Raw genomic sequence first — 14,157 nt, 5'->3', positions numbered from 1 at the left:
ATTTAATATTGCCTCAGTGACATATTTGTATGTCAACATTGATTTACAAGGAGTGTGTGTTGGTTCCTTTCCTGTTTGTTGTCAGAAACAGAACGGCATTGTTCTATTTACGAAAGTAAACCCAACTTCAGGATCACAGTTTATGTAAATTCATGAAAAACTTCCAAAACAAAATTTGAATTGCCAGAGTCCCAAAGTTCATCCAGCCTTACCTTATCACACACATGTGGTGTACACCTGTAAACATTTTGAAGTGTTCTTATTACAGTCCTAGGCTCTCCGAGTACTGTCTCCATTGATGCTTCTCATGGAAACAAATGCAAACTTTTATCCGAGGTTATAGAGTTATGAAATATAAATGTATTTTTAGGCTCTGACCAGCCCTGTGCATAGGCAATGCAGTCAACCATGCATAATGCAGACTAGCTGGGGGTTTTATGACCTGCACTCATGCACCCCTTCAGTGTTGGAACAAAAATTGGAAAGGCTATATTCCCCATAGCAGAAGCTGAAATGACATAAAATGTAGTTCACATATTCAACTGACTTGACATTCAGTTGGGCACAATGTCTCATTGTCAAAAAAGAGTGCAAGGCTGCGAGGAAGAGCAAGACTTACTGATTTCCTTGAACCACAGGTCACGGTTTAAAATGAATTATATGCCTTTGGAATATTAATGTCTTCTGACTAGTGACACCCACAACCTCTGTTAAGAATCTAGGGGCGGGCCTTTCTGCTGGAGAATAGAAAATCATATTGCCTCAAGATCCTAATTGTAGTCGACACACAGTCCTTTGAGGACCTGAACAATTCAAATTCACTGAGTGCTTTTTTTGCAGCATTTCAGCCAGGGATATGAAACAAATAAATTCACAACCTCAACAAGAGTGGATATACATACAATGTGGAAATCTAATTCAATTCAGCAAATGGGGAGCCAATCACCAATTAAAAGGAATAAAGAACATCAATGTTTTCCAAACAACTGTTTTTGAAACACCACAGAACAATCTAAACACAGATAGATTTACTTTAAATAAAGTATTGCCTGTGTACTAAAAATGTCTCCTATTCAAGGGGAGAAATGAATAAGCTGTTGTCCAGGAAAATCCAAAGTGTTCTATAGTGATTGCTTACAATTCTTCAGTTAGTTGAGCTCTAGTCAGGTGCAAACTAACTTTTCAAGTCATTTGTTTGGAAACAGTGTATTCATCTTACACAGTTCTCAGTTTTCCTATTAACTTGACTTGTTAGAGAGCTGCTTACTTCACAGAATGCACTAAACCAGAGGTGTCAAACTCAAGGCCCGTGGGGCCAAATCCGGCCCGTGACTTCATTTCATGCGGCCCCACAAGAGCTTGCAAATATTATAATATGTTTACGGTTACATTGCGATTTACAGAAGCACGTTGCCCATAAATTAAATGTCCCACAATGCATCTCAGAATATGCCTTTTTTCCTTATAATCTGACTTTTTTTTCAAAATGTCACTTTTTTCTAAATTTCATTATTTTTTCTTTTGACTTTTTCTCCATAATGTGGCTTTTCTTTTTAAATCATTTTGTGACATGCACACTGAAGAGACTTGCAATTATTTGCCCCAGACCTCTACTTTCAGACGTAGTTATTTATGAAGTTATTATTACCCTATCTGATAATAATCCAATGCAGAGGCAATCATGTCATATAATACATTATTTTATAATGTATGTTTATATAGTCTTATATATAAAACTGGCCCTTTGAGTGCAACAATAATGCTGATGTGGCCCGAGATGAAATTGAGTTTGACACCCCTGCAGTAAATGGTGAATATGAGCCAAGCTTGCTCTGTGCCTCTCTTATGACTTAAAGTTGTAACTAGAACTCTTTATAATTTATTTAATCAGGGACTAAGCACATACATTGGTGCTGTACATTATAGAGTAGGACTTTATCGTTTAGTGCAAACAATAGCTTTATCTAAGTGAATTCTCTGTTCTCTGTGTACTTGTTAGTGAGCAAAACTAAAAGTTCAGCCGTTGATCAGTTCAGTAATTTGGTAAACATGCAGTCATTTGCTGTTTTCTAATAATTTAGAACACTGACAATAATTCCTTTACCCGTTACCAAACCCCACAAAGACAAACCAAAAGCCTGATCAAAGAGCAGAGACTGTATGAAGTATGAAAACATTCCCTTTGTGTGACTGTTCTGTCCAGCATCGAGGTCATCTTTAATGAATTGGTTCTTTTCTTCAGAGGCCTATTCTATGTGTAGAAATCAAAAGGACACGTAGACTGTTGTACAGTAAATAAAGTAAAGTTTTTATCTATAGTCAATTCACATCTTTGTGGAAAAGAGAAAGGGAAAACAATCATCCACCCAGAAGTTGAATAAAAAATCTGCCAAAAATTAAAATCATGGGGACGAAGAGAGCAGTGCACTCCATGCTGTAACCTCATTAAGCGTCATTATGTTTTCCTGACTTCCTAAAGCACTGATTGGCACATGTCTACAGATGTTTGAAGTTCTCTCATTTAATTTCAAACCTTTACAAGTGAAGCATTGGAATACTTCAAATGTGCTTGAGGGTTTAAATTATTTTCAACTTGCAAAGAGCTACAGCCGTCAAGAGGAAAGAGTGGGCGACTTTTGGATGGCTCCTCTCTCTTCTCTCATTTGCTGCTCCAGTTGACTGGGCAGCCGCTGTCTGTGAGGTGAAGATGTGGTAATGGGCAGATAGCGACTGAAAGACTTTTTAAACTCGCCGGTTCCACCCTTAAAACTCCTCTTTTTTCTGTGACTTTACCCCAAAGGGATTTACCACATGATGTATGACACATCTCATCAACGGACAAATTGCTTTGTTTTTAATGCAAGTGTATCACATATTATTTGGAAAATATATTTTAAAAAGGTACCTCGTTAAAAAAATAATTGTTTCAACCCTTTCATGAATCTGCCGCAGATGGGAAAAATAAATTGCTGGGGTTTAAAGGTTGACTGACAAAAACAAAGCTCCCTGTGTTAGTGCTGTGGTGTGACTGATTTGTGAGCCAACGCAAATGCTTCCTAATGAGAGATAATTACATCGTGATCTTAATTGATGTATCAGTCAAGACGGAACATTAAGACTGCACTCCGCTGGTTTTGTCTCTCACTTTAACAACAGGCAGTGTTACCATAGTTTGGAAATTAAAACAAAACCAAATGACGTGGCACAATTATTTGTAAAAGTTTTGAAATCTTCTATAAAAATGACCCCAAGTTTTAATCGCCTTGCCCAATAGTGTAATTTACGTTGTGTATGCAAGCGTGTTTCAGTTGTGTGTGTGTGGTTTTCTTTGCTTTAATATGTAAGTGTTATTTATGACTTTGTTTGTTGGTAAAGCCCCAGTGCCCATGTAATATGATTGCAGTGCAGCTTGCTGTGCCTCAGAGGTGTGTTGCATAGTTATTGCAGCCAGGGAAAGGCCACCGGGCGTTCTGTCTAACTCAGTTTGAACACCTGAATATAGCTGCACAGACACGCCTTGAATAGAAGTCCCTGCAACCTGAATACAGTATATGACTTTCAGCTCTGCACTTCTTAGTGTAGAAGAGAGAGTGGAGGACATTTTAAAAGAAAATGGTTATGACCTGGCTCAAAACGCCACAACAAAGAGGAGACACACCATATCCACGTTTAACAAAATATGTTTATTTAAGCAAAACATTAAAATCAGCCAAATTAATTAAGTGCAAAACAAGTAAAGCATGAGGTGTGGATGTCAGTGGTATCAGTAGTGTAAATGCAGGGTGAGGATTGTATTGACATGTATGTGTGTGAGAGTGTTGAAGTGCACAAAGTGAAGCAACTGAAGAAACTCATAGCATACTCAACAAAACCAGGGTGCCTGCAGAGGGAAGACAGAGAGTAGCAGAGGCTTTAAATAACTGCAGGGCACCAGACCCAGGTGCCCTGAGTTACTGCAATCAAGGCAATCAAGGAGGCTGGATGCAGCACAGCCACACCCTCTCCAGATGAACCCACAGGGGCATCACAAAATGAAATGGATAAATCGTGAGTATGTGTAAGTTAAGGAAGGGTTAAGGTTATTCTGTATACCTTTTTTAAAAAGTGAAGTTGGTATACACATCAGATGTTGGCACTGAAGGGGCAATATGTGACAATGACCTCTCGGCATTGAACAGCCACAGATAGAGGGCTCCAGGTAGGAGAGTGACCACAGCGGATGAGAGAGGTTACCCTGCTCTCTGCTAGTTCAAACACATACTTTCATCACCAGGGCTCCCAGTGGAGGCTTCCAGCATTCACCAGGGTTTATTATGGGATACGGTACCATGTGGTCTCTTTGCTACATATGGCGCTCTTGTTGTTTCTGAAGGTCCTTAAAGGACTTTCCTGTACCAGTGGTTATATACCACATGATCTAGACCAGTGACCACCAACTGGCGGCCCGCGGGCCACATCCGGCCCGCCAGACATTCTCATCCGGCCCGCACGACGGGGGTGACTGTGGCGCTGGCGGAGCAGTAACCACTGTGTGCAGTATCGGAGTCCAACAGAGAGGCAGCAGCTGCGGGACAGTAGACTGCGTACTGCGAAACCTTCCCTGCCTTGAAGAAGAAGTGATCCTTCGTTGTGAAGAGTTGTGTTTTGTGCGCTCCGCACCACAGCAGTAGCCCCGCTGCGACAGAATCCAACAGAGAGGCAGGAGCTGCGGGACACTGCTGGTGATGACATTGTTGTCAGCTGCTGATACTGCTGCTGCTGCTGCAGCTTGTGGCGCCTGCTTCGATGAAAATAACTTTCTAATATCCATAACTTTATAGGCTATTAGCTTAAAACTCGTCAGGCAATAGGAAGGATCACTTCTTCTTCAGGGCAGGGAAGGCTACGCAGTACGCAGGCTAATGTCCCGCAGCGGCTGCCTCTCTGGTGGACTCCGGTACTGCACATTATTCCCAATACATTTTCAAAAAAAAAAAAAATTTTTCATTTTTTTTTTAAGTGAAACATCCGGGGCTTTTCAGAAAACATCCGAGGCTTGAGTCCAAGTAGCCACCCCCTAGCGCCGCCACTGGTGTGCACACTGCACAGCGCTGCAGCATGTCTGTGAGCGAGAGAGATGCAGCGTGTCTGTGAGGCCCCGCCCCCGCACGCAGATGAGAGAGAGAGATCTCTTTTAAAATATATTGAAAGTTAGAAACGGAGATGGTTAGATAAAATGTGCAAGATAACGTTTATGTAGCATTTCTTTATTGTCGAAATGATGACATTTCATAACGGGATCAAATCAAAGTGAATGGCCTGCTGCTGCTGAATGCATGGCAAGTGACTGGAACAAGTTATTACATCATTTCAGATAATAAATAATAATGATAATTCATTCTATTTAGGGGCGTCTTTCAAAGCACCCAAGGACACCTTGCAATTAATAACATATTCCAAGTACAAAAGAATGCAGTCCGGGTGATGTTTTTTATGTGGGGTGCAGATGAGAGGGAGCTGTCCAGAATGACACCAAGATGTTGTGTTTGAGTTCTTGATAAGCCATTAAAACAATAAAACAAGTGTCTCCTGTTCACCAAAACATACCCATCTGTTATGGAAAAAGAAAGTATTCTAAAAGTAATCTGAATACGTTTTTTAAGACATGTAACTGTAACTGTATTCTGATTACTTTCAGAGCATGTATTCTGTATTCAGTAACTGATTACATTTACAAAGTAACCCTGCCTAGAAGTGATCCTTCGTTAGCGTGAAGAGTCTGCTAAGCTTTATGTGTGTGTGTGTGTGTGTGTGTGTGTGTGTGTGTGTGTGTGTGTGTGTGTGTGTGTGTGTGTGTGTGTGTGTGTGTGTGTGTGTGTGTGTGTGTGTGTGTGTGTGTGTGTGTGTGTGTGTGTGTGTGTGTGTGTCCAGTCAACAACTTCAAAATGTTGGGCTATATAAAAATCGCTGGCCTGCGATAGTGTCTATTGGATACATTTTGGCCCTTGGACAAATGTAGTTGGTGATCCCTGATAGACCCTGAGCTAGGTAAATAAAGAGTTTGGTTAACGGAAATATATGAAAATATCTGAATTAAGTATTGTGGTTCTGCAAAGAAGTACTCGCTTGCAAATGGAATTCTGGAGACTTGTTTTTTTTGGTACAGATCCTCCAAAAAGAGCAAATCAGGATCATCTAATGGCGCGTTTCCACTGCAGCGGGTAGCCCCGTTTAAGCATCCTTAACCGTCCTCAAGCGGCCATGCCGGTTTTTGGTGGCGTTTCCATATAGCCTAGTACCGGCTAGCGGGTACTTTTTCCCTCTTTTTCCGGCCTCATAAAATCGTGGTTCCCTCAGACCAGGGCCAGGGCTGAACTAGTGACGTCAACACTCTCGACTGATGATTGGTCAGAGAGAATCGTCACAAGATCGCGCACGAGTTCATCCCTAGCGTCGCATATATATCTAGAAGCAAGCTTGCAGCATTTTTATAAACAGCATTTTGTAAACGGATGAGCTACAAAAATGGCTACTTCTAAGAAAAGCACACCGTGGTCGACCGAGGAGGTGACGACGTTCCTACATCTCATTGGGGATGATCAAATCCAGCGGGAGCTCGACGGAACAACTCGAAATGTGAACAAAAACAAAGCCGATCGCCCCGCCTACACTGCGTTGCTACCCCAGGTCCTAAACTGTAATGGAAATGCGCCACGGCCTCGGACGGCCAGCGAGGCAGCCCGAGGCCAGAGTGAGGACGCGTAGGGACGCTTAAACGGGGCTACCCCGCTGCATTGGAAACGCGCCATTAAAGGGGCTCTTTTATGCTTTCTGGGGTGTTCCCTTCCCTGTAGTGTGTTCTATAGGGTTTTCTGCCTGTAAATGGTCTGCAAACGCTACAATCCTTTTGTTCTCCTTTGTTTACTTCCGTAACATCTCTAAGTGGATGACCAATCACAACAGAGGCGGCCAGCTAACCAATCAGAGCTGACTGGGCTCTGGTTTCAGACAGAAGGGGAACATAAGTGCTGCAGCACAGGCAGTATGAGAAAAATAAAGAGCTTTTTGAACATTAAAGCATGGAGACATGTCACAGGAGAGGCAAAAAATACATGACCTGAAAATGAGGGTAATATGTCCTCTTTAATATAGATCAAATGTCATCATTCCCTCTTATATCGCAATCATATCGCAATTACAATATCAGTCAAAAATATAACAATTACTTGTTTTTCACCAAATGTTGCAGCCTGAATTATAAAGTTGTACCATTCTGATAGAAAACCAAAACTTTTTAGATAAACTTACTTCCTTTGAGGCAGCCCTTGGTTTTCATTTTCGATAAACACAGCTTTTTCCCCCAAAGTCATTTCTCCCATCGCATAGATGTGCAGTGGAATCTACTCTGAAAACTATCCTTGCTTGTATGTTCAAGGTTGCTCAAAATGTGAGTTGCTGCTGAGGATTGTTGCATCCACAAGCTATAAACAAGGAATCAAATCCAGGAGACATGCATTAAGCAAACATGGACATAGTGAGATAGTTTTGTAGTGACCTTGTTTAAATGTCGTTTTTGGGTGCTGTGCTCTAAAATGTCAGATAGTTGTTCATCCTTGAGCTCTCGAGAAATATAATTCCCTTCCTGCAGGTGCATTGCTATGCAAATGTGATGTAACTCTGACAAAATCAATTGCAATAAAATGTATTTGGATTGCTTATCTTTAAGTCATAATCCTTAAGCTTCCCGTAATGGTTGATTTTGTAACGCCTATGTTCATTTGAGATAACGCTAAGAAGTTGTTAAAAATACAAATCCCAGAGTTCAGTTCCAAATGACTCGGGGCAACAAACGTACTCTGAGGAGCAACTCCATCATAACAACAACTGAAAAAGTGACTCATATATGAGGATATTTATTTAGCCATGATGACATTTCTTTATTTGTCTGAAAGTATGTCTTGCAAAAATGAGATACAAATGTGTCCAGTACGCATTCACTGTTTTCTGTGACTCAAACAGCATTCAGAAACAGTGCAGGAGTGGATGGCTGTAGTCGAATAAATACCCTCCATAAATAGCATCAAATATTGTGTTTAATATGATTTGAGTCGATATGGTTGAAATGGATTGCTGCTTATAATGTGAAAGTTTAACACTCTGTCTGATATCATTGTTTTACTGTTTTGTTAAATTAATTGAAATCCATCTCTGGAAGGTTATAAAAAACATTGTATACTGTAAACATCCTTTAGTACTACATGTTATTATATTGTTAATACATGTAACTGTGATGTGTTTTCCAGCTGCTGTCGGACAGTCATATCCAAATGGTGAAGATGGTTAACTCGGTGAGTGATTCTCTGAGCGCCATGCAGAAGGAGAACATGGGCCTGAAGGCACGTGTCAAGGCTGACCTGATGAAGGGCCCCGTCAGAGGGGCCCGCTTCAAGGGCTGCGCCAATGGTAAGAGAAATTCGGCGTGGCTAGACTATCTGTACCCGTCTGTCTTGGATTGTTCCTTGTAGATTTGTTTGTCCGATACTCAGTTTGTGCCCCTGTGTCTGTATACATCACCTATATGTGTCACCCTCTTCCACTGTCTCCATCCTCTGTCAGTGGCTTCCGCTATTTTGTTTTAACCTCATATACATTCACCTCAGCCTCTCCTGGTGATATCAGTGTGTTTCCCTGGGCTACGTCTCCTCCACATTATCCAGTGGCCTTGGTAGAGATGTGGAATGTTTTACTGAAATGAGAAATGACTGAATGTCCACTGGGCCGTGTTGCTGAGAGGCAGAGAAGGGCCCGAGGCATCATCCCATTGGAAGGCTTTTAAACAGGCGCACTCTACCCATCGGCATTCCCCTGTTGGATTCCCCTCGCATAGGTAGCCGAGGAGCGCCGAGCGAAGGCTGCTCATGTTTAGCACACAGCGTGCGATATGTGGAGGATGTCTCCAACATCTGCAAACACGAGGGAATAAATAGGCAGGGAATTTGACTTGTGCTCCAAGGAGCTGAAGAGCTTCACATGACCCGTTGGATGTATTATTAAACAACAGTATCTGAGGCAATCAGTAAACAGTAACCTGTAACATGCTAATATCTTTGGTGGCAATTCATTATAATGTTTTGGTAATGAAAGACTTCTTTAGATCTTAGCAGAATCGTTATCTCACAGCAGGCATTATAACTATATTGTGGAATTATTTCTTCAAGCTTAATTTAAATGTATTGTCTCCTGGCTGTGTATAAATGAATACAACGACAGAGACGGAAACATCATTGTTTTTTATGGTTAAGGCAATCAATTTATAAACTGATAGCCCCCCCCTGTATGCAGTGTATGAGGAGAACACAATTACAAGAACATGAAGAATATGATGCAACACAATGTGAAGTAACATTACTGTTCTAAAACTCTGATGTAGAATGAATATAACACGGCAATATGTATTGCAAGCTATTGTTTTGCATTGCATTAGATCATACACGTGTTTGTGTTATGCTATTAGGGGAAATGTCTGGTAAAGTCTTCATAATAAGGGATGATTATGTATGAGCTCTGTGTATTTTTAATATCCATTCCTGTACAACACGGTTAAGTCAACATGCACTTCATGTTGTTGTGATGATTACATCACAGTGTTGTTTCTGCTGGAGTTTCTCTTGTTTGCTGCTCCTGTTGTCATTGTTTCCTACCCCCCCCCCATGCAAACACGTGTCACACTCTGTCAGCTGTCTGTCAGAGATTGCAGCTCATTATTAATATTTTTCTTGCATGGGTAGTTCCTTTGTACGGAGCCCCTAAAGGGACATGGACAAAATAAAAATAAAGAGAGAGAGAAACAAAAAAAGTCAGGATAACGGGTAAGTACCTAAAACCAATAAATGTTTTTATTTTTCCAGTGAGATTTACACTACAATCGAACTTTAAAAGAACATAAATGGTTAGATAAGAAAAAGCAACAGTGTCTTTTCGGGAATGATATTTACTGAAATATATATACATATGTATTATATCTGCTGACAGAGTCACTGTTAAAGACATTTATAAGAGGGAATATCCTTTTTTTTCCAACATACAAAAAGAAGCATTTCATTTTAGAGCAATGTTCCTGTATTTACCGCAGAAATACGTAACCTGACATTGTACTGTCCAGGAAATAACAGCTTGATATTTGAACGAAAAAGGTTATTAGTCTCCCCATTGTGGCCTTATGTGTAGATATTGCTTTCTATATGGAACAAGGGGCTACTTTAAAACAGGGTTCCGCAGGGTCTTAAAAAGTCTTACATTTGATAATCAGAATTTAAGGCCTTAAAAAGGTCTTAAATATGATTTAGATTAGAAGGTCTTAAAAATGATCGAATTTGAAAGGTACTTCTGTGTAGCGATTGCGTCTGAATGTGTTTTGGGGGGAAATGTCCGGGCTGCAAAGTAAGTAGTACGGCCATAGCCTTTCAGTTCCCCCCTACAATGTATATTGAAATAAATCAACATGGAACCAGTAATCACTAACTTTGTTTCCCCCGGCCCCTTATCGGAGAACACCCAGTTAGTAACCTAGCAACCAAGCTTCAGCTAGCGGCAGTCAGAAATTAGGTATCTTCAGATCTACTTACAAATAAATAATGGGGAATTGTAAGTTCAACCGTATTTGATTAGAAAACAATGAATTTAGTGCTTGGTTGAAACCAGTGGAGGGGAACATGTTTGAAGCCCGCTGCACCTTTTGCAAACAAAATTAGCGTTCTAACAACACCGGGGGACCTCCGGGTGACGTTTGGGTCTACGTCAACCCTAAAAGCAGAGGTGCTGTGGACGCTAAATACCGTAGCTAAACACCAATCATACAACAGCATGAAGACAGCAGAGCTCTGACTATAGCTCTTGTCTCACTCTCTCACACACACACACACACACACCACACACACACACACACACACACACCACACACACACACACACACACACACACACACACACACACACACTTCTGTGTACTGTTATGCTGTTATGTTCAGTTGTCGTTCTTATGTTGAACATGAATACATTTACTTTGTAAGTAATTATGGGATGTATTTCTTCTTTCATAGCAAATTTCCTTCATACTTTCTTGCCGTGAAATAGGTCTTAAATTCTATTCAAAGTGGTCTTAAAAAGTCTTACATTTGAGTTGGTGAAACCTGCAGGAACCCTGTTTAAATGAAATAAAATACATTTGCTCCAAAGTATGCTAGAATACCTCCTTTGCTTTGACAGGTTTCAGGGCATATTCCTGTTATTAGGTTTATAATTACCTCCACTTTAAATTCCTGTATGCTTCATGTCAATGTTCATAAAACGTAGCTATTAAAGGCACATGTAAATCTAAGGAGTAAAGCTGTGCAGTATTCAGACTCATGACCAACCAAGGTTCAGCACCATGGTCATCGCTCCACATATTCTCTGCTCAAGGTTTACTTGAGTGCTTGAAAGTACTCTATAAGATATAGTATAATGAAATAAAACATGTAGAAAATAAAAAGGTATGGTACACACATAGAGAATTCATTATGTTATGTTATATTCTTTGTCCACCCAGTCCTTTTTGAAATATAGTTCTAGGCAGGTTTTCTTTTTCTCTTCAGAGCTACAGTCAGGATTAACAAAGTAGCCGGCGGCAACTTAGTGTTTCTGTGCAGCGCAGCCTTGACATTTCATCAAAGACATCCACAGTGAACGAGAAAACAGGCAGAGAAACAACAAAAACATCAGTGCTGCTCTAAATTGATATACAACACAAACTGTACCTTCCTCAAAATGCACCCATTTTTTCATTATATGATATTTCCTTTTTTTAATTATTATTATGCCATTCTTTTGTGGGTAAGCTTGCTTTTGGCTATCTGTTCATAAAGATACCTGAATGGTATGCTACACTAGAAACACACGATACGATATTTCTCCAGCGCATATCAATTTGTGAATTCTGACATAGGGTCAGTGTACCAGGTGTCGACCATCTAATATATGAACATAATAATGGTCTAACTGAGATGCACATACATACTAAACAGCTTAATATTGAATGTCTGCTGTGTCTGTGGTGTAGTGTTAAACCCAAGCAGGGACATCTTTGCCTGCCTGTCTGTGCTACTGTGCCTGTGGATATTTGAATTCTTCATCCCTGTGCTCTTTGCATTGGATTCCCATAAGAGCATATTCTATTTTCAAAGTTGAATGAAGCCCAACATGATAGCAGCGAAGCCCTTCTCAGCTCTGACTAGCAGAGTTTGTAGTCGCATTAAAGCACTGAAGAAGTCCTCTTTCACTTCATGGACTGCCTGTGCTGCACAGTGGCTTTCTGAAAGGATTCACAAATCAAATGTATTTTGTCAGAAGTGAATCTAAAAGTAATGACTGGGCATCTGGTCGGTGGTGGAGGAAGTACAAATACACGGTTACAAGTAAAAGTACTGCATTCACAATCTAAAAGTACAAAAATATGATGGGACAGTATGTAATGTCCCATTTCAGAACATTATACATTAAATTACTGGATTGTTACTTTTTCAGCACAAATGTGTTCATCACATCTGGTACAAGTGGAGCAACTTTTAATAATGTTATAAAATAGTGCTGGATATGTTAACTATAACTTTATAGCATAGTTTATGTCTTAATTTATTTGTTTTTGCTAATAATTTGAACCTGTGAAGTAACGAGTAACTCATTCTGTAAAAATTAATGTAGTGGAGTAAAAAGTAGATTATTAGCTTCCAAAATGTAGTTGAGGAGAAGTATGAAGTAGTATAAAATAAAAAATACTTAAGTTACAATTACCACAACATCGACTTAAGTACAATACTTGAGTTCTTCATTACACCACTGCATCTGGTAGACTTCTTTATTTGGATTTTCTTGCTGCCACATCAATTATTCTACTGTATGCTTATTGCGTTGTAAAAAAGAGTAAGATCAAATATAATCAGAAAAGTTGGATGCAGGACATGTGCATGTTTGGAAATGACTTCAATGTGTTCCACAGATGAGCAGTGTGAGGGGAGACGGAGGATAGAGTGCATTACGATGAGTTCACTTCCCACTGTGCAGGGCCTGCCTTGTCACACTGACTTACTTTGAATGGTTTATGTGACTTAGAACTTTGTCACCAAACTGATGAGATTCAGAACCGGTACTTTCTTCAAAGGTCCTCACTAGCAAATGCACACACACCCACCCAAACTCTACACACATCATTAGAAACTCAATAGACTTTAAAGATGTTATATTTTCTATGTTCAACACATTATCCTATTTATAAATAATTGTCTGTGTTGCCAAAGCCTGATAAACTATGAACTTGTTACAGCCATAGACCTTTATTGATGTCCAAAGCTATTAAAAACGAATCAATGAGACACACCCATGGATGTAAGAACTGGATACAGCGTGGGAGGCGGGGCCTCGTTCATTCCTATGAGAGTTGCTCATTGGCGTATGAAGACAAAATGGCCCAACTTTTGAGAGAGCGAAACGTCACGAAAGTATTCATTTAATCCGTTCTTTTTGTGCATCCATGGGTAAAGGTAAAAACTCATGTAGTACTGAACACGTCACATGAACGAGCCGGGCGGCGCGGTCCCGTGGGTTAGATCCGCCTTCATAATGCCGAGGAAATAACACTCAGAATAACGTTATTACACATTTTACAACTTGAGGACCGAATGTTTTTAATAAGGGCTATACAAATGTTCATACTGGGTAGTTTATTTAGTTTTAAAAAAAATTATCCAACGATTTACAGACCACTCTTTCCCCATGTAAGTCAATGGGAAAAGTATTTCTGGGCCCAGCGACTGATACGGAAGTGTAGTACCGCCGTTTGGCCACAACGAATATTTTCCTCAGAGTCCGACGCACTTCCTGGGGGCTTGGACATACCACATGTTCCTTATTTGCGTCAACACTAATGCACCTTGATCCCACATCCTGCTGCCATAGATGCTTAATAGTGCACCAAATCAACAGCTGAAAAAAATCCCAAACAAATGAACTTCTTCCTCCTTTCTGATTCAAATGTGCTACACGCCTGTTGTGTTCAGCTGCAAGATTACGTTTTTAATCTTTAGTTTTCTTTAATACATTTCATTAGGAACCAGAAAGTCAAGGTGTCGTTTAACAGATGAAGATC

The 14,157-nt window shown here is 40.2% G+C and overlaps 1 protein-coding gene across 2 annotated transcripts in view; it reads left to right on the top strand.

The window, feature by feature from the left end:
• fibcd1 (fibrinogen C domain containing 1) overlaps positions 1–14,157 on the top strand; it is a 181,184-nt gene that overhangs the window by 59,089 nt on the left and 107,938 nt on the right. For both annotated transcript variants that reach the window (XM_034238943.1, XM_034238944.1), the window contains one exon: positions 8,283–8,442. In XM_034238943.1, the coding sequence (XP_034094834.1) occupies positions 8,283–8,442 (160 nt within the window). The remainder of the gene's footprint in view (positions 1–8,282; positions 8,443–14,157) is intronic.

This window comes from Gymnodraco acuticeps, unplaced genomic scaffold (assembly GCF_902827175.1).
Source record: "Gymnodraco acuticeps unplaced genomic scaffold, fGymAcu1.1, whole genome shotgun sequence".
NCBI classification, from domain to species: domain Eukaryota; kingdom Metazoa; phylum Chordata; class Actinopteri; order Perciformes; family Bathydraconidae; genus Gymnodraco; species Gymnodraco acuticeps.
The sequence above is the reverse complement of the archived record's forward strand: the minus strand, read 5'-3'. Positions and strand labels throughout refer to the sequence as shown.